The sequence below is a fragment of the Eriocheir sinensis genome, unplaced genomic scaffold (assembly GCF_024679095.1).
Source record: "Eriocheir sinensis breed Jianghai 21 unplaced genomic scaffold, ASM2467909v1 Scaffold412, whole genome shotgun sequence".
NCBI classification, from domain to species: domain Eukaryota; kingdom Metazoa; phylum Arthropoda; class Malacostraca; order Decapoda; family Varunidae; genus Eriocheir; species Eriocheir sinensis.
This window is the reverse complement of record NW_026111735.1, coordinates 246,762-270,517: the sequence shown is the minus strand read 5'-3', so window position 1 is coordinate 270,517 and position 23,756 is coordinate 246,762. Positions and strand designations below refer to the sequence as shown.

General features: G+C 46.7%; 1 protein-coding gene across 21 annotated transcripts in view; it reads left to right on the top strand.

Annotated features, from left to right (window-relative positions):
• Window positions 1-23,756, top strand: part of LOC126992183 (uncharacterized) — a 146,221-nt gene that overhangs the window by 7,657 nt on the left and 114,808 nt on the right. For 9 of the 21 annotated variants that reach the window (XR_007746314.1, XR_007746318.1, XR_007746319.1 and 6 more), the window contains exons 2-3: window positions 6,263-6,440; window positions 8,991-9,249. The exons of 4 other annotated variants lie outside the window; for them this stretch is intronic. Coding sequence is in view for 1 of the 17 variants with exons in the window: in XM_050850843.1 (XP_050706800.1) it covers window positions 6,294-6,440 (147 nt within the window). In the remaining 16 variants the exon portion in view is untranslated. Of the gene's footprint in view, window positions 1-6,262; window positions 6,441-8,990; window positions 9,250-9,801; window positions 9,875-23,756 lie in introns of those variants that run through there. 8 more of the 21 variants (XR_007746330.1, XR_007746329.1, XR_007746328.1 and 5 more) reach the window with 5 other exon arrangements.

Sequence of the window (23,756 nt, the reverse complement as noted above, 5' to 3'; positions counted from 1 at the left end):
GGGTGGTGGTGATGAGATTGGTATTGACGGTGATGAGATTTGAACTATAACATGTGGTGATAATGGTGGTGGTGGTGATGGTGGTGGTGGTGATATCTACTATACATATCAGACCCTATGACATGCCGTTTTTCGCAAATATCTTTCACACGAAGACTCGGATCAGCATGGGACTTTGGCACAGATTGTTTCACACACTCCGCTAATTTTTGACGCTATTGTGCAATGCCAGATGCGGTTAATTATGGCGTTTACTCCTGACTGTGATGGCAACACCTGCGTGAGCCACTTACACACTCGAACAGGTGAGGCGTGACGTGTTTGTGACGTGTGTCCATCACCTACCTCCACCCCTGGCTTCCCCTACTCCCATCCTTACCTTTCCTCCTCCTCTCTCTCTCTCTCTCTCTCTCTCTCTCTCTCTCTCTCTCTCTCTCTCTCTCTCTCTCTCTCTCTCTCTCTCTCTCTCTCTCTCTCTCTCGGTGTACATGCGATATGAAGCGTTGCACACATATGACTTGTCTACAATGGCGGATAGCTCGAAGGTATATGATAAGTATGGTCTGGTGTTTTATGCGCACGACCCTGATTCCTGTTCCAGCGTAACTGGATGTTGCTTAAGTGGTGTATGAGGTTTTTGGGGGCAATTATACAACCATTGAAAGTTATACGAGTATATGAACCTCCTTCCCACAGGTTACGTTCAGCGTATGTCGGAATGAAGCACGTAGCTGACGCTTGATCATTTATAGGAAATCGCGTAGGAGACGGAAAGGAATAAGGGTTGAATTTAAGCGGGAATTCATTGCAGAGTAAAAACGTGAAACGAAATAGGAGAAATATATGAATAATTTATTCTGATGTTAGGAAAAGACTGCCATACGATATGTGTCCATGTAGATATGTTAAAAAGTCTTAGCAAACAAAAATAGATAGCGAGTATATGATGGCTGGATTAATAATTTACGACTAGGGGAGAGAGAGAGAGAGAGAGAGAGAGAGAGAGAGAGAGAGAGAGAGAGAGAGAGAGAGAGAGAGAGAGAGAGAGAGAGAGAGAGATTAGCTAAAACACACACACACACACACACACACACACACACACAACCCCGCACGCACGCATGTACCTCCTCCTCCTCCTCCTCCTCCTCCTCCTTCCTTCTTCCACCTCCTCCTCCTCCTCCTCTTCCTTCTACTACTCTTCCTCCTCCACCTCCTCCACCTCCTCCTCCTCGTCCTCCTTCTCCTCCTCCTCTTCCTCCTCTTCTTACTCCTCCTCCTCCTCTAACTCCTCCTCCTCTTCCTCCTTCTCCTCTTCCTCCTCCTCCTATTCCTCCTCCTCCTCCTCCTCTTCCCCCATTTCTTCCTCCTTCTCTTCTTCCTCTTCCTCCTCCTCCTCCTCCTCCTCCTCCTTCTCCTCTTCCTCATCCTCATCCTTCTTCTTCTCCTCCTCCTCCTTCTCCATCTCTTCTTCCTCTTCATCCTGCTGCCGTTAATCCTCCTCCTCCTCCTCCTCCTCCTCCTCTTCCTCCTCCTCCTCCTCCTCATCCTCCTCCTCCTCCTCCTCGTCCTCTTCTTCCTCCTCCTCCTCCTCCTCCTCCTCCTCCTCTTCCTCCTCCTACATCAACTCCTCTTCCTCCTCCTCCTCCTCCTCCTCCTCCTCTTCCTCCTCCTACATCAACTCCTCTTCCTCATCCACCTCTTCCTATTCCTCCTCCTTCTCCTCCTCATTCTCTTCTTCCTCCTACTCCTCCTCCTTTTCTTCTTCATCCACTTCCTCCTCCTCCTCCTCCTCCTCCTCCACTTCCTCTTCCTCCTCCTATACCTCCCCCTTCTTCCACTTCATACCCCCAAACACCGTTATTTAGAGCGGAACGTTCATTTCCTGTCATGAACGGCTTCCTCATCCTTTTCTACATAAGGTGAAATGCCTCGGGGAAATAAGAAAAACAAGAAAAGCGGTTTTTTTATGGAAATCAAAAAAATCAACAAAAATTCATGATAGTTAGATGCAAATATACCCGCTACTTTTTATCTTATAACAATTCTCAGTGTACCATTCCATTCGTCGGAGTTTTCGGCCTCGATTAGGTACCCTTTGCAAACTTCAGACTAAAAAATAAGAGAGAAATATCAATTTTTCCATACATGTCCACACAACACCCAACCTTATCAATTCCTGTTACCTTAACCTAACCTAACTCGATTAGCGAGTTAGGTTACACTAAGAAAACAGCAATTCATAAGATAGGGTCTTGTGTCATGGCTCAAAAGAAGAAGAGGAAGAAGACCTTGCTGCGCGATGCAGTGGTTACTGTGCATACCTTTGTTATAAGGCCTCAAAAAGAGGAAGAAGATCTACATACTAGAATTCGGAAATAGGTCATATGGGCTGTCGAGTAGGGGGTTAATGGGCTCAGTAAATTGCGTGCTGATAATTAGAGGGGGCGGGGCTCAATAATAATGGGGGGGGGGGGGTAATGGGACTAGGTGGAATTCGTAATTAGCTCATGTTTGGTGGCGAATAAGGGGGAAATGAGCTCAGTAAATTCCGTGCTGATAATCAGAGGGGGCGGGGGGTAAGGGTCAGGGGGGGGGCTAAGGGGAGTAGTTTGAATTCGTAATTAAGTCATGTTCGGTGTCGAATAGGGGTTAAATGGGGTCAGTAAATTGTTTGGTGATGATCAGAGAGGGCGAGGGGTTAGGGTAAGGAGGGGGGCTACTGGAAGTAGGTGGAATTCGGAATTAAGTCATCTTCGGTGTCGAATAGGGGCTAAATGGGGTCACTTAATTGCGTGCTGATAATTAAAGGGGGAGGGGGTTAACGGTAATGGGGGGGGGATGGTAATGGGAGTACGTGGAATTCGTAATTAGGTCATGTTCGGTGGCGAATAAGGGGTAAATGGGGTCAGTAAATTGTGTGGTGATGATCAGAGGAGGCGACGGGTTAAGGTAAGGAGGGGGGCTACTGGAAGTAGGTGGAATTCGGAATTAAGTCATCTTCGGTGGCGAATAAGGGGGAAATGGGCTCAGTGAACTCCGTGCTGATAATCAGAGGGTGCGGGGGGTTAGGGTCAGGGGGGGGGGGGGCTAATGGGAGTAGTTTGAATTCGTAATTAAGTCATCTTCGGTGTCGAATAGGGGTTAAATGAGGTCACTTAATTGCGTGCTGATAATTAAAGGGGGAGGGGGTTAACGGTAATGGGGTGGGGTGGAGGAGTGGGAGTAGGTGGAATTCGTAATTAGTTCATGTTCGGTGGCGAATAAGAGGGAAATGGGCTCAGTAAATTGCGTGCTGATAATGAAAAGAGGCGGGGGATAACGGTAACGGGGGGGGGGGGATAATGGGAGTAGGAGGAGTTCGTAATCAGGTCATGTTCGGTGGCGAATAAGGGGTAAATGGGCTCTGTAAATTGTGTGGTGATGATCAGAGGGGGCTGGGGGTTAGGGTAATGGGGGTGACTATTGGGAGTAGGTGGAATTCGTAATTAGGTCATGTTCGGTGGCAAATACGGGGTAAATGGGCTCAGTAAATTACATGCTGACAATTAAAAGGGGCGGGGGTTAACGGTAACGGGGGGGGAGGGTAATGCGAGTAGGTTGAATTCGTAATCAGGTCATGTTCGGTGGCGAATAAGGGGTAAATGGGCTCAGTAAATTGTGTGGTGATGATCAGAGGCGGCGGGGGGTTAGGGTAAGGGGGGGGGCTATTGGGAGTAGGTGGAATTCGTAATTAGGTCATCTTCAGTATCAAATAGGGAGTAAAGGGGGTCAGTAAATTGCCTGCTGATAATTAAAGGGGGCGGGGATGAAAAGTAATGTGGGTGGGCTAATGGGAATAGGTGGAATTCGAGAAGAGGTCATGTCAGGTGTCGAAGAGGGAATCAATCGAGTCAGTAATTTACGTGGTGATACTTAAAATGGGATCAGGTTGATGGTAATGAGGGGGGGCTAATGGGAGTAGGTGGAATACGAAAATGACTTCATTTTATTTTTTTATATAAAAATAGCCAAATAAATTACATCGTAAAATGACAATAACTCCATTACCGTTCATCGTAAAGTACCCTTCGATTCGGCGGACGTTTTTGCATGGGGTAGGTGCCCATTTCAAAGTTCATACTAAAAACTAAGCGATAAAATTCAACTTTTCTCGTTTTTTGCAAAGGGGACCATACCCCCAAACACCGTTAATTTTGCCCGGTGCGTTGCTTTCAGGCCATGAACGGCTTCCTCATCCTTTTCTACATAAGATGAAATGCCTCTGGGAAATAGAAAAAGGAATAAAGGCGTTTTTTTTCTGTAAATCAACTTCTACTACTACGTACTACTACTACTACTATATACTACTACAGGTGTTATAAAGTGAAAACAGACGTCATTATGTTCAAAAAGTAATTTATTATGACCTTTACATATCCATGCATTAACGTCAACTTTATAATATAGTCGAGGTCAAGGTTGATGTGTGTACTTTTCATGTAGGGACAAGCTGGCTGAGTACACCTTGACCCCTGACCTCCAAGATGAGCTGACTTGCAGGAATAGTTATAAGTCTACCCTCGTAAGACAACATTCAGTTAGTCAGTTATTCAGTCAGCCAGTCAGTGACAGTCAGTCCAACCGTTAAGAAAGTCAGTCAGTCTCACACACACACACACACACACACACACACACACACACACACACACACACACACACACACACAGAGAGAGAGAATTATAGAAGCCCTGAAAAGTTTTCTGGCAAAGATGTGGTGTGCAAGAAATAGGGAATTGGAAGATTTGTAATGGATACTGCTTGTGTTGTTTTGTTTATTACAGGTTGTGCCGATACGAAGGCATGACTCTCCAACGGGTCACCTGTGATCTTGATCATGATCTTGATGTCACAGGTGGTTCGGGATTTCTCCCCAGCCAGGCCTTTGTACAGCAGAAGCAAGACTGCCAGCCCGCCTCGGCCCCTCAGCCCGCCCCAAGGCTCCCTCCATGGCCTCCTGCAGGGCTTGAGGTGGTCACGCTCCCCACAGTGCTGCCCCTCGCAGTGCCAGGGCGGTGCCACACCTATAATCTGCGGCGCCATGCCCGGACTGAGGGCGCCGCTGGACTGTGAGTGTTTGACCTTATTTTGAAGCTACTATTTGACCATCGCAGGAATTATTACACGTTTCATTAGTCTTCATTAATGAATGAGTGCCTCAAGTCATTGTTTTGGCTCTGGGCTGCCGCACATAACCTATTCCCAAAGCTTAAAAAGGACGTCAATCAGGCCTTCACGAGTGTTTTACAGGTTCAAGGTGCAGAGGAAGGGTCAAACTGCATCCAGGCTCACTAATATACCCATGCAAGTGACCCAGACTCCTAGGAAATCACATCAACACAAAACAAATTACTACTGAATCATACCCAACACACCGAATTCATCCAAAATCACACCCAACACACTCAATTGCTCCAGTGCTAACAACTGCAATATAAATGAGTGATTTTTTTTTCTATTTTTCTCTCTATCTTTTGCCGTTTCTGTGTGTGTGTGTGTGTGTGTGTGTGTGTGTGTGTGTGTGTGTGTGTGTGTGTGTGTGTGTGTGTGTGTAAGGTTAGATTAGGTTAGGTTAGGTAAGGTTTGGTAAGGTTAGATTAGGTTAGGTAGGAGTAGATTAGGTTTGCTAAGGTTTTGCAAGGTCATATTAGGTTAGGTAAGGTTGGATTAGGTTAGGTAAGGATAGATTAGGTTAGATAAGGTTAGATAAGGTTTGGTAAGGTTAGATTAGGTTATGCAAGGTTAGATTAGGTTCGATTAGGTTAGGTAAGGTTATATTAGGTTAGGTAAGGTTAGATTAGGTTTGGTAAGGTTAGATTAGGTTAGGTAGGGTTAGATTAGGTTTGGTAAGGTTAGATTAGGTTAGGTAAGGTTAGATTAGGTTTGGTAAGGTTAGATTAGGTTAGGTAGGGTTAGATTAGGCTAGGTAAGGCTATATTAGGTTAGGTAAGGTTAGATTAGGTTAGGTAAGGTTAGATTAGGTTAGGTAAGGTTAGATTAGGTTAGGTAAGGTTAGATGAGGTTTGCTAAGGTTAGATTAGGTGAGGTACGGTTAGATTAGGTTTGGTAAGGTTAGATTAGGTTTGGTAGGGTTAGATTAGGTTTGGCATGGTTAGATAAGGCTTGGTAATCCAAATCACCATTCTGCAGGGAGTTGCCGGAGCCAGTGATGCCGTCGGACATAACAATAATAATTATAATAATAATCAAAATGATCGTTCTGCAGGGAGTTGCCGGAGCCAGTGTTGACGTCGGACATGATGCCACACTTTGAGGACGTAGCGATCATTCCTAACCCCGGGGAGCGCGCCGAGGCCATGCGCCAGCTGATCAACCGCCTGCCAACCGCCAACCGCCTGCTGCTACAATACATGTTCAAGCATATGGGACACATCATTGCAAGGGTAACTAGGGATTTTCTTTATGGTAGTTATTTATTTGCTTTTATATTTATTTATTTTTGTTTTTTGTTTTCTCTCTCTCTCTCTCTCTCTCTCTCTCTCTCTCTCTCTCTCTCTCTCTCTCTCTCTCTCTCTCTCTCTCACCACTTCAGTAATCCTCTTCCTCCCTTCGTTTTACCAGTCTCATCACCGTTTTTCATCACCATTTTTCACCACCACCACCATGTCTCTGACCCTTTAACACCATCCTTACCCCCCTCCTCCTCCTCCTCCTCTTCTTCCAAACCACCACCACCATCACCACCAAATCTCAACTCCATCACCCTTTCATCACCACTTTATCACCACTCAACACCAGTCGGTGGCGCCGTTTCAGGAGGTACTTTAGAGAGAAATCGAGTGCGTGCGTGCGTGCGTTCCGTGACCCCGGCCTTGTCCACGGTCCCTGTAAATACCTGTATATAACCTGTTCACCTAAGACAGACAACCCCCGGGGGCTCCCCTGTGGTCGGCCCCTCTCCCCCCGCCGTGGCCATCACCAGGGGCATTGAATTTTGTTAGTTTTGTACCCGTATCTCAGACCTCCAGTGCCCTGCGTGGTGGCCTCGGCGGGGCGGTAACGGGCGCGAGGCGGAGCGGGAGGGGTGACCCAAGACCCATATTCGTAACGTCTTGGAAAACGTATAGTGAATCCCCGAGACACTTAAGAATGCCCACCTCCCTTCCCTGCCCCCAGAGCAGCCCCCCGGCGTCAGGAAGGCTGGCAGCGAGCGGAGCGCTTTGTTGAGCTTCGTGGTTACGTCTTAGAAAAGAATCATTTGTTTTGTACATGTTGATGCCGATAACTCCTGATAAGACCCCGCGCTCCAAGTTACTGTAGCGGGAGGGAAGGCAGACTCAAGCCCGAATTTATAAACGTCTTTGGGCCTCAGATCGCTTGCTGGAAAAGACTACAGTAGAAGTTGCTCTGGGATTTTCATGGACTGTTTTGTGACCCTGGTGATAGCTTGACACGACCTCTACGCCTTCAACGGTAAAGTCACCCAAGAAAACCCGGTCAATCTTCCCTGTGCCTGTTGGAAAAGCCTCTCGTGGAAGGTGCTCTGGGCTTTTCATGGACTGTTTTGTGACCCCGGTGATATCTTGACATGAAAAATTACCCTATATTTATCCATCATTTTCTCAGATTAAAACTAGCTCTAACTCACTCTACCATACACTAAAATGTAAGCCAACAATCCCTCTCTCTAATCCACCCACCCCAGACTCTCTACCCTCCCTCACTTTAGAGCTATCTCACTTTTTCTCAGACAGTGTCACTCACCCACTGATTTTAGACCTATTTAGCCTATCTTTAACCCTCATTTTCTCACATTATTAACACGAACTCTGCACCTTGAACGGGAAACTCACCCCCCGTGAAGACCCGGTTAATCTCCTCCGTGGCCTTGAAAAACAGTCGTAATTGAACCCCGAGACGTTTAGGAATGCGACCCTCAGAGCAGTGTCACCATGGAGGTAGAATTGGTGGAGGTGACATCAGCCCAATTAAGTGAATCCGCCCGAGCTGTCATTTTTACGGCCAGGTGTCAGGTCTCAAGTCAAACTCGCCCACCCCCTTCTTTTGGCAGTAAATTTGACAGTTCGTCGGCTTCACCTCAAGGAAGGGGGTTAGCGGGCCCGCCAATCCTACCTCCATGGTGTGAGGTTATCAGCGGCGTCAGCACATCGCTCATTCTTACATTTTCCTGCCGAGATGTTTTAGCGTCACCAGCGGCACATCTTTCCTCGGCCAAGACAATAACGATTCCTCATAATAAGCTTTTCTATGGTAACTTGTACATAGCGAGACAGCCTCACCCTCCCCTCAGCGTTCAGACCTGGGGACACTGACAACCCGCCACTCAACCACCACACAGCCGCGCTCAGCCACAACCCAGCAACCACAGACACGGAGAGTGTTTGGAGAGTTCTTGGGTGAGTTTGGGTGCTTTGAAGGTCAGCGCCCCTGGATGAGGTGGTGGTGCGCTGAGCGGGGCTGTTTTGCGGGGCTGGCGGAGGCTGCGACCACAGTACGCGAAGTCACACACACACACACACACACACACACACACACACACACACACACACACAGCCGTAAGTTTCTTAATGTACTCTTATCTTGTACAGAGTAAACAACAACAACAACAACAACCATTTTCAACTTAATTTCATAGATGTGTAATATTTTTTTTTTAAATCTGCACAGTGAATTTGTCCCCGTGTGTGTGTGTGTGTGTGTGTGTGTGTGTGTGTGTGTGTGTGTGTGTGTGTGTGTGTGTGTGTGTGTGTGTGTGTGTGTGTGTGTGTGTGTGTGTGTGTGTTCATCTCTCACCCATATCACCACACAAAAGGTATGTCAACGTATCTATATAATCTGTGTAAACCCCTTGATATATACATTCACTCAGTCACTATAGGCCATAATGCATATAAACACCCCTATCAGTAACCACCTAACTACCATCAGCCTGACCACTTGTTAACTACCCCGCCTTGTTACGTGATGAACAGCATCTTGTCAGCCGTCCCAGCCTCTCGTCACCCTATCCCCGCTGGACTCTGGGTAAAGACGTGACCAACCCCCAGCCTCCAGCCTCTTGTCACACCTCCAAGCCTTTCCCCGCTGGACATTGCTTCGAGACGTGATGAACAACAACAGCCTCCAGCATTTGCCACACCTCCGAGCCTCTCTCCTCGTCATTTGCCCGGTGGACCCTGGACGAGGAGGACGTGAGGAAGAGGAGGTGAAGATGAAGACGAGGAATAAGTGGTGAGTGTTGGCTTATACTTATAATAGTGTTGGTATAAGTAGAAGTAGTAGTAGTATGTCAGACTTCTCTACGATTTGTTATGTAATATGCTATAATTACTACTACTACTACTACTGTTTAATGTGTGTTGTGATAATTATAAGTGGTGATTTTGGTGTTGAAAGAGAAGACAGGGAGGTGGGGGAGGGGGGGGGTAGATGCTTATTGTATGGTCGTGGTGGTGGTGATGAACTAGAACATGTGGTAATGAGATTGGTGTGTGGATGGGTAGGTGGTGGTGTTTGGTGTTGACTGGTGATATAACAAGCCAAGTGGTGGTGGTGGTGGAGGTGGTGATGGGTGGTGGTGATGAGATTGGTATTGACGGTGATGAGATTTGAACTAGAACATGTGGTGATGGTGGTGGTGGTGATATCTACTATACATATCAGACCCTATGACATGCCGTTTTTCGCAAATATCTTTCACACGAAGACTCGGATCAGCATGGGACTTTGGCACAGATTGTTTCACACACTCCGCTAATTTTTGACGCTATTGTGCAATGCCAGATGCGGTTAATTATGGCGTTTACTCCTGACTGTGATGGCAACACCTGCGTGAGCCACTTACACATTCGAACAGGTGAGGCGAGCCGGATTTGAGACCTGTATCCACCCCCGACCTCCACCCCAGGCTTCCCTACTCCCATCCTTCCCTTTCCTTCCTCCTTCCCCGCACTCTCTCCCCGCCCTCTTCTTCCCATACCTCCCACCATATGACTTTCTACAATGGCGGATAACTCGAAATTATGGTTCCTCTATCTCCTCCTCCTTCTTCCTTCTCTCCTCCTCCTCCTCCTCCTCCTCCTCCTCAGAAGAGAGCCAACACACACACACACACACACACACACACACACACACAACCTGCACATGATCCTCCTCCCTCCTCCTCCCTCCTCCTCCTCCTCCTTCCTCCTCCTCCCTTCTCCTCCTCCCTCCTCCTCCTCCTCCACCTCCTCCTCTCCTTCCTCTTCCTCCCCCTCCTCCTCCTCTTGTTCCTCCTCCCGTTCCTCTTCTTCTTCTTCTCCTCCTCCTCCTCCTCCTCCTCCTCCTCCCTCCTCCCTCCTCCTCTTCCTCCTCCTCCTCCTCCTCCTCCTCTTCCCTCCTCCTCCTCCTCCTCCTCCTCCTCCTCTTCCTCCTCCTTCTCCTCCTCCTCCTCCTCCTCCTCTTCCTTCCTTCTTCTCTTCCTCCTTCTCCTCCCCCTCCTTCCACCTCCTCCTCCCCTCCTTCCTTCTCTTCCCCCTTCCACCTCCTCCTCCTCCTCCTTCTCCCCTTCTTCTCCTCTTTCCCCTTCCTCCTCCTCCTCCTCCTACTCCTCTTCCGCCTCCTCCTCCCCCTCCTCCTCCTGCTCCTTCCCTTCCTCCTCCTCTTCCTTCTCCTCTTCCTTCTCCTCCTCTTCCTCCTCCTCTTCCTCCTCCTCCTCTTCCTTCTCCTCTTCTTCGTTTCCTCTTCCTCCTCCTAATATTACTCCTACTCCTACTCCTCCTCCTCCTCCTCCTACTCCTCCTTCTCCTCCTCCTCATCCTCCTCCACCTATTCCTCCTCCTCCTCCTCCTCCTTCTCTTCCTTCTCCTCCTCCTCCTCCTCCTCCTCCTCATCCTCCTCCTCCTTCCTCTCCTCCTCCTCCTCCTCCTCCTCCTCCTCCTCCTCCTCCTCCTTCTCCTACTCCTCCTCCCTCCTCCTCCTCCTCCTCTTCCTCCTCCTCTTCCTCCTCCTCACTCCTCCTCCTCCTCCTCCTCCTTCTCTCCTCCTCCTCCTTCCTCCTCTCCTCCTCCTCCTCCTCTTCCTCCTCCTCCTCTTCCGCCTCCTCGTCCTCCTCCTCCTCGTCCTCCTCCTACTTTTCTTCCTCCTCCTTCCAGTCGTCCTCCTCCTCCTCCTCTTCCTTCTCCTCCTCCTCCATCCCTCCTACTCCTCCCTCCTCCTCCTCCTCGTTTATATATTATGAGGGAGTTACAGAAGAACAAGAACACGAACAAAAACAAGAACAAGAAGATTAAGTACGCCTGAAAATAATAAAGGAGGAGAATAAGATGAGTAGTATAGTAGTAGTAGTAGTCAGTAGTAGTAGTAGTAGTAGTAGTAGTAGTAGTAGTAGTAGTAGTAGTAGTAGTAGTAGTATAGTAGTAGTAGTAGTAGTAGTAGTAGTAGTAGTAGTAGTCAGTATCGTGGTTTCGGTCTTCCTTTCTCAAAATCAAAGCTGTACCACCACCATCACCACCACCACTCACCACCACTGCCTCACTCTACTACAAAAACCCTTTCATCCCATTCCTACCACCACACCACCACCTCTCATCCTCCAATCACGGGCGGTTTAGGCTTCAAAGGTAATGAAACTCCAGCGCGGCTCAAGTTATCTTCAGAGTACATATAGTTTGACTGCTTCTTGCACATCCAACACGCTGCCTGATGTAATGATGAGGGGCGGCTGTGATGTAGATTAGATGTTATCACTCATCATCATCATCCTCTGACAATATAGTGAAATTCTTCTTCCTTTGTGTTGTTTTGTGCTCCTCTTCGTCCTGAGTCTCCAAATTCTCTTACTTTTCATCATCGTCATCTTCTTCTCCTCCTCCTCCTCTCCTCCTCCTCCTCCTCCTCCTCCTCCTCCTTCCTTTCCTTCTACTAATTTTCCTCAAACTATTCGTCCTCTACCTTCCTCCTCCTCCTCCTCCTCCTCCTCCTGCTTGGGGCTTCACGTGTCAACTACGCTCGCTGTCTCGGCAGTTGTGCTTTCCTTTTGTGCTCTCCAGCATATCCTGAGGCTCTCCTATTGCTGCTGCTGCTTTGTTGCTTTGTTGCCTGCTGACCTGCTCTGCCAAGTGCTAAGTGTGTTATATTCCACTCTTTACTTAAACACATTCTCTCAGCACACTTGCTCATCCCTTCTGCCCTACCCCACACCCTCCCCTACACCCTCCTCACAACACCTCAAGGTGGTGCACATAACTCCTTCCTAACTGTATTAGCTCCTTCTAACTTTTACTACACATAATTTATATATTATTTTCCTGCTAGTTTTGTACTAGGAGGTCCTTGTTTTCAGGCTGATTTTCATTGTTTCTGGTCCGTACATTCCTGCCGCGGCGTATACCTCCAGCCGCGCGGAGGGCGAAATTCCCTGAGACCCTTGTTTTTTTTCCTCCCTACCCGGCCGCGTGAATCCTAGAGGGAAGTCTAAAGAGAACACCTGCCTCACAGACATGGAGGGAGTTAATCGTTCCTGCACCTGACCCATTGCCACTATCTCTCTCTGAAGTTAAAAGGTAAAACATATCAAAAGATAACAATAAAAGATATGGTTTACTGTACTACGCAAATGCCCTGCGCAAGGGACGCCTGCCCCACAATAATATTTTTTGATATAAGGAGTCATGTAGAGACTCCGTCAAATGGAAAGAAGATCTCAGATTAGAGAGGGTTTAACTGAGTGCCTTAAAGCGCTGAACCAACGTCCCCTCTCACCCGCTTCCTTCACCCCCGCTGCTTCTTCTTCTTCTTCTTCCCTTCCTCTTCTTCTTCCTTGCCTTCCTCTTCTTCTCTTACCCGACGGCCCCCACCCCTTCTTCATCTCCCCCTCCTCCCTTCTCCTCCACCGTCCCAGGGGTCCGGACGAGAGTCATGGCCCGCAAGGTGAGGTCTTTCTTCTTCTTCTTTCTTCTTCTTCTTCTTCTTCTTGTGTTACAGTTTCCACTGCGTGCTCCATCCATCTCCTTCTCGTCCCCCAATGTCCTCCTCCTCCTCCCCTCCTCCCCCCCTCCTCATCGTCCCCTCCTCCCTCCTCCTCCTCCTCTTTCCCTCTCCTCCTCCCTCTTCCCTCCCTCTGCTTCTTCTTTTCTCCTTCTTCTTTCTTTCTTCTTCTTCTTCTTCTTCTTCTTCTTCTGCCCACCCCGCTGCCCGCTCATCCATCTCTCGTCCCCTCGTCCTCCCTCCTCCACCCTCCTCCTCCTCCCTCTGCTTCTTCTTCTACGCCTTCTTCATCTTCTTTTTCCTCTCACTCTTCCTCCTCCTCCTCCCTCCTCCCTCCTCCTCCTCCTCCTCCCCCTTCCCCCTCCTCTCTCTTCTTCTTCTTCTCCTCCTCATCCTCCTCCTCCTCCTCCTCATCATCATCATCATCATCTCCCTTCTTTCTCTTCTTCTTCTCCTGCTTTTCTTCTTCTTCCTTCTCTCCTTTCCTCCTCCTCCTCCTCCTCCTCCTCCTCCTCCTACCCCCCTAGTTTGCAGTATGTAGATGGAAGAATCATCCTCCCAGCCGTCTCCCGTGAAGACGGATCGCACTTCAACGGATCAAGAATCAACACCAAGGTTAATATAAAACTGGTGGGTGACAGCACGTTAGAACACCACGAGCCCGTGACGACATCAAGAACAGAAGACGCTACTGTATCTCTGGCAAAAACTACAAGATATAAAAAGAGCGGTAGACCTCGTCTCAGACCGCACGGAGCAGGGTTACACTCTTTACTCTTGCACGCTGGCAGAACAACGTTCAAACAATGTCCACGGAGAAATTATAGCTGACTACCGACGAGTAATCCGCCGCTTCAAGGAAAAGTCGCTACATCATTGTTTCCGGATTTTCTGAGAATCAACGCCTTCACAGGCTTCCCAGAAAGGCGTCGAACATCAACAACAACAGATTGAAGCACCTCTGCCAGAACGAGGAAGTTCGTTCCGCAAGTCAGTGGGACGGCTTTATGATATCCCCTGGACCTTTTCCGTCCTGGATATTCTTCACCTCAATGCGATTGGTCTAGCACGGCCAGGTTGCTGAACGAGGAGGTACTTTGTACCAAAAACCTGAGCGCGGAAGGGGCACCAAAGTATCGTAAACAACCGCCAAATCCAGTAGGGGACTGTGCTCATTTACACAATTAAGGTCTCGAAGAACACAAGCAGACATCAGACGACAAAGCGAAGCGTTGAAGCCAAGAAGAGACATTTCTGTTCATACACCGTTCGCGCGGAGCTTTAATACCCAAACGATGAGTTATCGCCTTATGTTACACGTAGAAGTCCGGACGTGATTGCCACTCACCAAACGTGGGCCACCTTCTGACCACCTTAATGACCGAATTCCTCAATTCCTGGATACGAGCTTTGCTAAAAACAGACTCTCTACAAGAAAGGAGGAGGTGTCATTCTATACACGTCAAGAACAACATACCCTGCCGTAAAATAACCAAAGAAGACTCAGAGAAATATGACACTGTATATGTTTGAACTGGAGACTAGTGTTGCACAAATAAAATAACGATTGGAAATCCGTTTCTTACAGACCTCCAAAGCAACAAGCAGCGGACGACGAAGCGCTGTACGAGGAAATTCACACCATAACATTAAAACAAATGAACAAGTCATTATCGGGGAGACTTCTGAACTGTTCCTGAACATACTGATCTTCGACCATTGAACATTGACAGATCTGGAGGGTAACAGATTGCTCGAAAATGTTAGAGGACAATTTTCTTATTTGGGATTGTTACCAAACTGACGAGGGAAAATAACTTATTAGACTCTAGTACTCGTGGAGTGATTCAGATCTCACACGATCGCATGGTTCAAGTCGTATGAAAACTGGATGTGGTTGCGTACTACCACCTAATTCGCCTGAAAATCAGAACAGACCATGAATTTGACCGAAAAAAAAAAAAACATGTCCAAGATTCCAGATCACAAAGCCAATTTTAACTTCGCTCGTGAGCTGGGTTAACCAGACAACTTGGGAACCCATGAACCTTCACTCTCCGGTGGATTTATGCGTGGAACGGCTTTCTAAGAACAAACTCCTGGAGTAGAGAGAACGACTGTCTCCATGAAGACAAGAGAATAAATAATGCCACAAGCACACCCATGGATGACTACCCAAGTTCGACGTAAGGACACCTAGTTTGAGAAGAAAATAAGCAACTTTGAGCTAAAGGAAAAAAGCAGCGATTGACGAGGCACGCGAACAGTACCATCAAAGCCTCAGAGCTTGCAGAACACTCATCTTTCGCCAGAGCAAATGTGACTATGAAAAGCAAATTGCACGCGAAGCCAAGTCCAACCTGAAAAAGTTCTTTTCACGTGGCTATAAGAAACCAAAAAGAAGACAAAAGCACACATCGGTCCCTAAAAGATGAAAGTGGATGTACTAACACAGGACAGTAGACAAATGGTCAGAAATCCTAAACAGGAACTTCTGCGTCTGTAGGTTCACGTATCGAGAATACCAGTCTGTACCTGAGAGTCTTTCCCCACCGATGGGAATCAATTCTAGAAATTGGCATAATGACGAACGATGTGCAGTACCTAGACAAACTCGAGACAAACAAGTCTACCGGACCCGACGATCAGTCACCCAGCTGCTCAAGGAACTCAAGCAGCAACCGCTTACCCACCGTCATCTACAATCTGTCACTACAACAAAACAAAGTCCCAGAAAGACTGAAACAAAGGAACGTAACACCGATCTACAAAAGGAGACAAAAGTGTGGGTTCCTAAATTACAGGACCAATCAGCTTGACCTCAGTATGGAAAATCCGGAGAAGACTACTGAGACAAACTCGTTAGGTTCCTTGAAGACACATCATTTCCGATGTCAGCACGGTTTCAGGAACAAGCGCTATGCTTAACCAATTTATTGGACTTTCTTCCAAGGTATCTATGAAAACTGGGATAATTCATATCCCCAGTGATGTTAGAGTATATCTAGATTCTCAGAAAGCCTTTGACAAAGTGCCATTATGAAAAGATTCCTCAAGAAACTTAATATCATGGATTAGGCGACGATCTGACAGCGTGGATCAAAGACTGGTTCACTGAAAGAAAAACAACGAGTTGTACTCAATGGACAGGCCTCCGAGTGGCTCCCTCGTCACAAGTGAGTGCCACAGGGTCAGTGCTGGGATTCCATACTTTTCATCATATAATCAACGACCTAGGAACTAGGATTAAAATCCAATCTTTCAAAATTTGCCGAATGACACAAAGGTGGGTGGGAAGGCCCTTCAATGATTTGCAGAATGCGAAATTATCCAGAGAGACCTTGACCAGATCACTGCAGGTCAGAAAATGGCAGATGGTCCTTCAACACTACCAAAATGTAAAGTAATGCATATTTGATCCAGAAACAGCAACCACATATACTTTCACATGGTGTATAAACCACTACATGTTGTGCAAGAGATGAAAGAGGACCTCGGGGTCGTTTTAACAAGCAGTGACTGTTGAACCAGAAAACAAAACACTGGGTAAGTCCGCCTGTAAGAAAGCTACCATAACAATGCTTGTTCATATACGATGGGAAACTTCTTGGAATACAAGACGCCGAGCAGTTATGTTATCCTTGTGATAACCTTCGCTGGTAAGGCACCCCACCTGGAATACGCCGTGCAATTCTTGGTTCCTAATTACAGGAAAGACATTGAATTACTTGAGAGTGCCAGCGCTGCGCCAATGAAGATGATACCATCACTGAGGACGAAACCCTATGAAGAACGACTCTGAGCGACCTTCCAACCTCTTCACGTTGGAAAAGAGACGACTGCGGGAGACATGATACGTCTTCAAGTACCCAACAAGCCTGGCAAACGCTGATCACTCCAAACCTTTCACGCCAAGCAAACCAACTCTAAGAACAAGAACAATGGAAAACAATTCAAGTAAAGCGATGCAATACTGACATCGGCAGGAGTTATTTCTCTCGAATAGAGCTGTTCGTCACTGGAACAGCTCTTCCTGCAGAAGTGGCAGCACAGAGACCATCAACTCCTTCCAAGAAACGCATTGATCGCCACTTTAGCGTAACAACAGGAGTGAACTGAACGTCTTCAAGAGAAGTGCTACGCGTTTAATCCTTTCCCTGCAAAGCCACTCCTGTGGCAAACGGATTGATTAAATCACTGAACGCAGGCAGCCTAGTAATGAGCCAACAGGCTTTCTGCTGCCTGCTAGTCCATGTTTCCATGTTTCCTCCTCTTCTTCTTCCTCCTCCTACTCTTCTTTCTCCTCCTCCTCCTCCTCCTCCTCCTCCTCCTCCTCCTCCTCCTCCTCCTCCTCCTCCTCTTCCTCCTCCTCCTCCTCTTAGTCCTCCTCCTCCTCCTCCTTCTCTTCTTCCTCCTCCTCCTACTCCTCTTTCTCCTCCTCCTCTTCCTCCTCCTACTCTTCCTCTTCCTCCTCCTCCTTCTCCTAATCCTTCTCCTCCTCTTCCTCCACTTCCTCCCCCTCCTCCTCCTCCTCCTCCTCCTCCTTCCTTCTCCTCCTCCTCCTCCTCCTCCTCTTCCTCTTCCCTCCTCCCTCCTCCCTCCTCCTCCTCCCTCGTCCCCTTAGCCTCCCCTCTTCCTCCTTCCTCCTTCTCTTCTTCCTCTTCCTCCTCCTTTTCCTCTTCCTCCTCCTCCTCCTCCTCCTCATCCTCATCCTCCTCCTCCTCCTCCTCCTCCATCTCTTCTTCCTCTTAATCATGCTCCCGTTCCTCCTCCTCCTCCTCCTCCTCCTCCTCCGTCTCTTCTTCTTCCTCGTCCTCCTCCTCCTCCTCCTCCTCCTCCTCCTCCTCCTACTCCTCCTCCTCCTCTTCCTTCTACTCCTCCAACTCCTCCTCCTCCTCCATCTCTTCTTCCTCCTCCTCCTCCTCCTCCTTCTTCTCTTCCTCCTCCTCCTCCCCTTCCTCCTATTCCTCTTTCACCACCTCCTCCACCTCCTCCTCTTCCTCATCATCCTCCTCCTCCTCCTCCTCCTCTTCCTTCTCATCTTTCTCTTCTTCCTCCTCCTCTTCCTCCTCCTCCTCCTCCTCCATCTCCTCCTCCTACTCCTCCTCCTCCTACTCCTCCTCCTCCTACTCCTCTTCCTCCCACGATGGCCTGTTATAAGGCCTCAAGCAGAAGAAGGATCTAGATACTACAAATCGGAAAAAAAGGTCATATAAAATATGGGGGTTTTGGCCTGTAAATTGTGTAAGATAATTAGAGGGGTCTGGGGCTCTGGGTCACTAATGGCCTGGGGGCATGAGAAAGGAAGTCGTAATAGGTCATGTTCGTGGCGAATACAGGGTAATGTGGCTCAGTAAATTGGTGTGTTGGACAATTAAAAGGGCGGGGTTAACGGTAACGAGGGTGAGGGAATGGAGGTGGAATTCGTAATCAGGTCATGTCTGGTATGAATAAGGGTAAATGGCTCAGTAACTGTGTGGTGATGATCAGAGGGGAAGGGAGCTAGGTAAGGGGAGGGGCTATTGGGAGTAGGTGGAATCTGTAATTAGGTCATGTTCTGTATCGAATAAAGGTAATGGGCTCTGGGGTAAATTGTGCTGATAATTGGGTAAGGGGGGTTAACGGTTATGGGGGAGGCAGATAATGGAGTATTGGAATTCGTATTTCACTACTTGGCCTGATCATGTGCTAGACTCATAATATGTATTCAAGGCCTGACTATGCTACACCTGCTCAATATTGGAATTCCACTATGGCCTGATTCATGTGCTACACTGTGGTATGACTTAAATCCACGGCCTGATCATGTGTTCAACTCGTGATATGTCTTCTTCACCCACACCCCCGATCATGTGCTACACTCTGTGCTATGAGTTCTCCATGGCCAGACTATGCCACTCTGTGCTATGAGTCTACCCACAGCCTTGATCATGCTCAACTCGTGATATCTGTTCACCACGGCCTAATCATGTGCTACACTGTGGGATGCGTTCACCACGGCATCATCATGCTAGACTCGTGATATATGGATTCACATATTCGACTTCATGTGCTGGATCAGAAGGAGCTCACCACTCCTCATCATGTGCTGAATCGTGATATGTGTTCGCTACCACGCCTGATCATGTGCTGGACTGTGATATCTATATAAAGCTGAGGTACCATTCGATTCGGTGGACGTTTCTGCATGGCGTAGGTGCCCATTTCAAAGTTCAAACTAAAACTAAGCTATAAAATTAATCTTTCTTTTTTTGTTTTCCAGGGGACCATACCCCCAACACCGTTAATTTGCCTGGGGCGTTGATTTCAGGCCATGAACGGCTTCGTCATCCTTTTCTACATAAGATGAAATGCCGCTGGGAAATAGAAAAGGAATAAAAGCGGTTTTTTCTGTAAATCAAAAAATCCCGAACATTCCTGATAGTTATATGCAAATATATCCGTTAGTTTTATCTTAGAGCAATTCCTGAGTGTACCATTCGATTCGTCGGAGTTTTCAGCATCGATTAGGTACCCTTTGCAAAGTTCAGAGTAAAAACTAAGCGAGAAATATCACATTTCCATACCGTCGACACAACACCCATACTTATGAATTCCTGTTCCATTAACCTAACTCGATTTCACGAGTTAGGTTAGAGTAAAAACAACAATTCATAAAATTGGGTGTTATGGGAATGGGTCAAAGAAGAAGAGAAGAAGACCTTTTCCGGTATGTGGTTACCATGCATAGTTCGTTTATAAGGCCTCAAGAGGAGAAGATTTAGATGGTAGAATTCGGAAAGGGTCATATAGGGTGTCGATAGGGGTTAATGGGGTCAGTAAATTGCGTGGTGATAATTAGAGGGCGGGGTTCATGATAATGTGGGGGGCTAATTGGAGTAATTGGAATTCGTAATCAGGTCATATTCGGTATCGAATAAGGGTAAATGGGGTCAGTAAATTGCGTGGTGATAATTAAAGGGCGGGGGCTAAACGGTAATTGGGGGCTAATGGGACTAGTTGAAACTCAAAAATAGGTGTTGAGTTCTCAAACACTGGGTAAATGAGTAAATTACGTGGTGATAATCAGAGGGGCGGGGCTTGGATAAGGGGGAGGTTATTGGGAGTAGGTGGAATTCGTAATTAGGTCATGCTCGATGTCGAAAAAGAGAAAATGGGGTCAGTAAATTGCGTGGTGATAATTAAAGGGATCAGAGATGAAAGTAATGGGGGGAGAATAGGTGGAATTCGAGAATAGGTCATGTCAGGTGTCGAGTAGGAATAAATCGTAATGGTGATAATTAAAGGGGATGAGGTTGATGGAAAAGGGGGCTAATTTGAGTAGGTGGAATACAGGAAATGGCATCATTTTATTATTTAATATAAAAATACATTAATGAAATCCATAGTAAAATGACAATAACTCCATTTGCGTTCGTCGTAAAGCAGTTCTGAGGGTACCATTCGATTCGGGGGACGTTTCATCATGGCGTAGGTGCTCTTTTCAAAGTTCAAACCAAATACTTAGCGAGAAAATTCAACTTTTCTTGTTTCCCGCCGAGGGAACCATACCCCTAACACCGTTAATTTTGCCCGGAGCGTTGATTTCAGGCCATGAACGGCTTCCTCATCCTTTTCTACATAAGGTAAAATGCCTCTGCGGAATAAAACTAGGAATAAAAGCGGATTTTTTTCAGTAAATCAAAAAAATCATCGAAGATTCCAAACAGTTATTTGCAAATATATCCGCTAGTTTTTATCTTAGAGCAATTCTGAGAGTACCATTCGATTCGTCGGAGTTTTCTGCATCGATTAGGTATCCCTTACAAAGTTCAGAGTAAAAACTAAGCGAGAAATATCACAATTTCCATACACGTCGACACAACACCCAATCTTATGAAATGCTGTTCCCTTATTCTAACCTATCTCGATTTCACGAGTTAGGTTAGAGTAAGAAAACAGCAATTCATAAGATTGGGTGTTGTGTGATTGGTCAAAAGAAGAACAGGAAGAAGACCTTGCTCCGCAATGCAGTGGTTACTGTGCATAGCTCCGTTATAAGACCTCAAGAAGAGAAAGAAAATCTAGATGCTACAATTCGGATAAAGGTCATATGGAGTGTCGAGTAGGGGGTTAATGAGGAGAAGAAATTGCGTGGCGATAATTAGAGGGGGCGGGAGTTCATGATAATGGGGTGGGGCTAATGGGAGTAGGTGGAACTCGTAATTAGGTCATGTTCGGTATCGAATAAGGGGTAAATGGATTCGATAAATTGCGTGGTAATAAATAAAGAGGGCGGGGGTTAACGGTAATGGGGGGGGGGGGCTAATGGGAGTAGTTGGAATTCGTAATTAGGTCATTTTCGGTATCGAATAAGGGGTAAATGGGGTCAGTAAATTGCATGGTGATAATTAAAGGGGGCGGGGGTTAACGGTAATTGGGGGGAGCTAATGGGACTTTTTGAAACTCAAAAAGAGGTCATGTTAGGTGTCAAATACTGGGTAAAAGGAGTCAGTAAATTGTGGGGTGATGATCGGAGGGGGCGGGGGGTTACAATAAGGGGAGGGGGCTATTGGGAGTAGGTGGAATTCGTAATTAGGTCATGTTCGGTGTAGAATAGGGATTAAATCGGGTCAGTAATTTACGTGGTGATAGATAAAGGGGGATGAGGTTAATGGTAATTAGAGCGTGGCTAATGGGAGTATGTGGAATACGGAAATGACTTCATTTTATTTTTTTTATATAAAAATAGCCTAATAAAATACATCGTAAAATGACAATAACTCCATTAGCGTTTATCGTAAAGCAGTTCTGAAAGTACCGTTCGATTCGGCCGACGTTTCTGCATGGGGTAGTTGCCCATTTCATAGTTCATACTAAAAACTAAGCGATAAAATTCATCTTTTCTTCTTATTCGCAAAGGGGACCATACCCCTAACACCGTTAATTTTGCCTGGGGCGTTGATTTCAGGCCATGAACGGCTTCCTCATCCTTTTCTACATAAGATGAAAAGCCTCTGGGAAATAGAAAAAGGATTAAAAGTGGTTTTTTTTCTATAAATCAAAAAAATCCCCGAACATTCCTGATATTTATATTCAAATATACCCGTTAGTTTTGATCTAAGAGCAATTCTGAGTGTACCATTCGATTCGTCGGAGTTTTCTGCATTAGGTACCCTTTGGAAAGTTCAGAGTAAAAACTAAGCTTGATATATCACATTTTCCATACACATCGACACAACTACCCATACCTATGAATTGCTCTTCCATTAGCTTAAACTAACTCGATTTCACGAGTTAGGTTAGAGTAAGAAAACAACAATTCATAAGATTGGGTGTTGTTTGATGGGTCAAAAGAAGAAGAGGAAGAAAACCTCGTTCCGCGATGCAGTGGTTACCGTGCATAGCTCCGTTACAAGGATTCAAGAGGAGGAAGAAGATCTAGATGCTAGAATTCAGAGATAGGTCATATGGGGTGTCGAGTAGGGGGTTAATGAGGTCAGTAGATGGCGTGATGATAATTAGAGGGGGCGGGGATTCATGATAATGTGGGGGGGGCTAATGTGAGTAGGTGGAATTCGTAATTAGTTCATGTTCGGTATCGAATAAGGGGTAAATGGGGTCAGTAAATTGCGTCGTGATAATTAAAGGGCGGGGTTAACGGTAAGGGGGGGCTAATGGGAGTAGGTGAAACTCGAAAATAGGTCATGTGAGATGTCGAATACTGGTAAAATGGGGTCAGTAAATTGCGTGGTGAAAATCAGAGGGGGCGGGGGGTTAGGATAAGGCAGGGGGGCTATTGGGAGTAGGTGGAATTCGTAATTAGGTCATGTTCGGTGTCGAATAGGGAGCAAATGGGGTCAGTAAATTGCGTGGTGATAATTAAAAGGGCGGGGGTGAAAAGTAATAGGGGGGCTAGTGAGAATAGGTGGAATTCGAGAATAGGTCATGTCAGGTGTCGAATAGAGAATAAATAGGGTCAGTAATTTGCGTGGTAATAGTTTCAGGGGGATGAGGTTGATGGTAATGAGGGGAGCTAATGGGAGAAGGTGGAACACGGAAATGGCCTCATTTTTTTTTTTTTTTTATAAAATTAGCCTAATAAATACATCGTAAAATGACAATAACTCCATTACCGTTCTTCGTGAACCAATTCTGTAAATATCATTTGAATCGGTGGACGTTTATGCATGGGGTAGGTGCCCATTTCAAAGTTCATACTAAAAGCTAAGCAATAAAATTCATCTTTTCTTGTTTTTTCGCAAAGGTGACCATGACTCCATATACCGTTACTTTTGCTTGGGGCGTTGATCTCGGGCTTTAATTTGCGTGGTCTTATTTAAAGCGGGCGAGGGTCACCGGTACTGGGGGGGGGGCTAATGGGAGTATATGAAACTCGAGAAATGTCATGTTAGGTCTCGAATACTGGGTAGATGGGGTCGGTCAATTGCGTGGTGATAATCACAAAGGAACACAAAGGAAGAACAAACAACAGCAGACCTGCTGGTCCTTACGAGGTTGTTTGTGACAAGCTACACTAACTATCTAATCAAAGGTGGAAGATGAAGGACAGCAAAGGCGAAGGCTCCTCCCCACCCCCCCATCCCTCCAGCCAAAGCTGGCAGGAAAGGAAAAAGAACCATGCAGCATGGAAAAACTCCATGGAATGTATGTAGGAAAGAGGAAAGAACTACCATTAATGCTACCACTAACCGGGCGATAAAAGAGGACAAGGACACCAGTATTCGAAAGAACTTAACGTTATTACGACAATGAGTAATATCTAAGTTGCT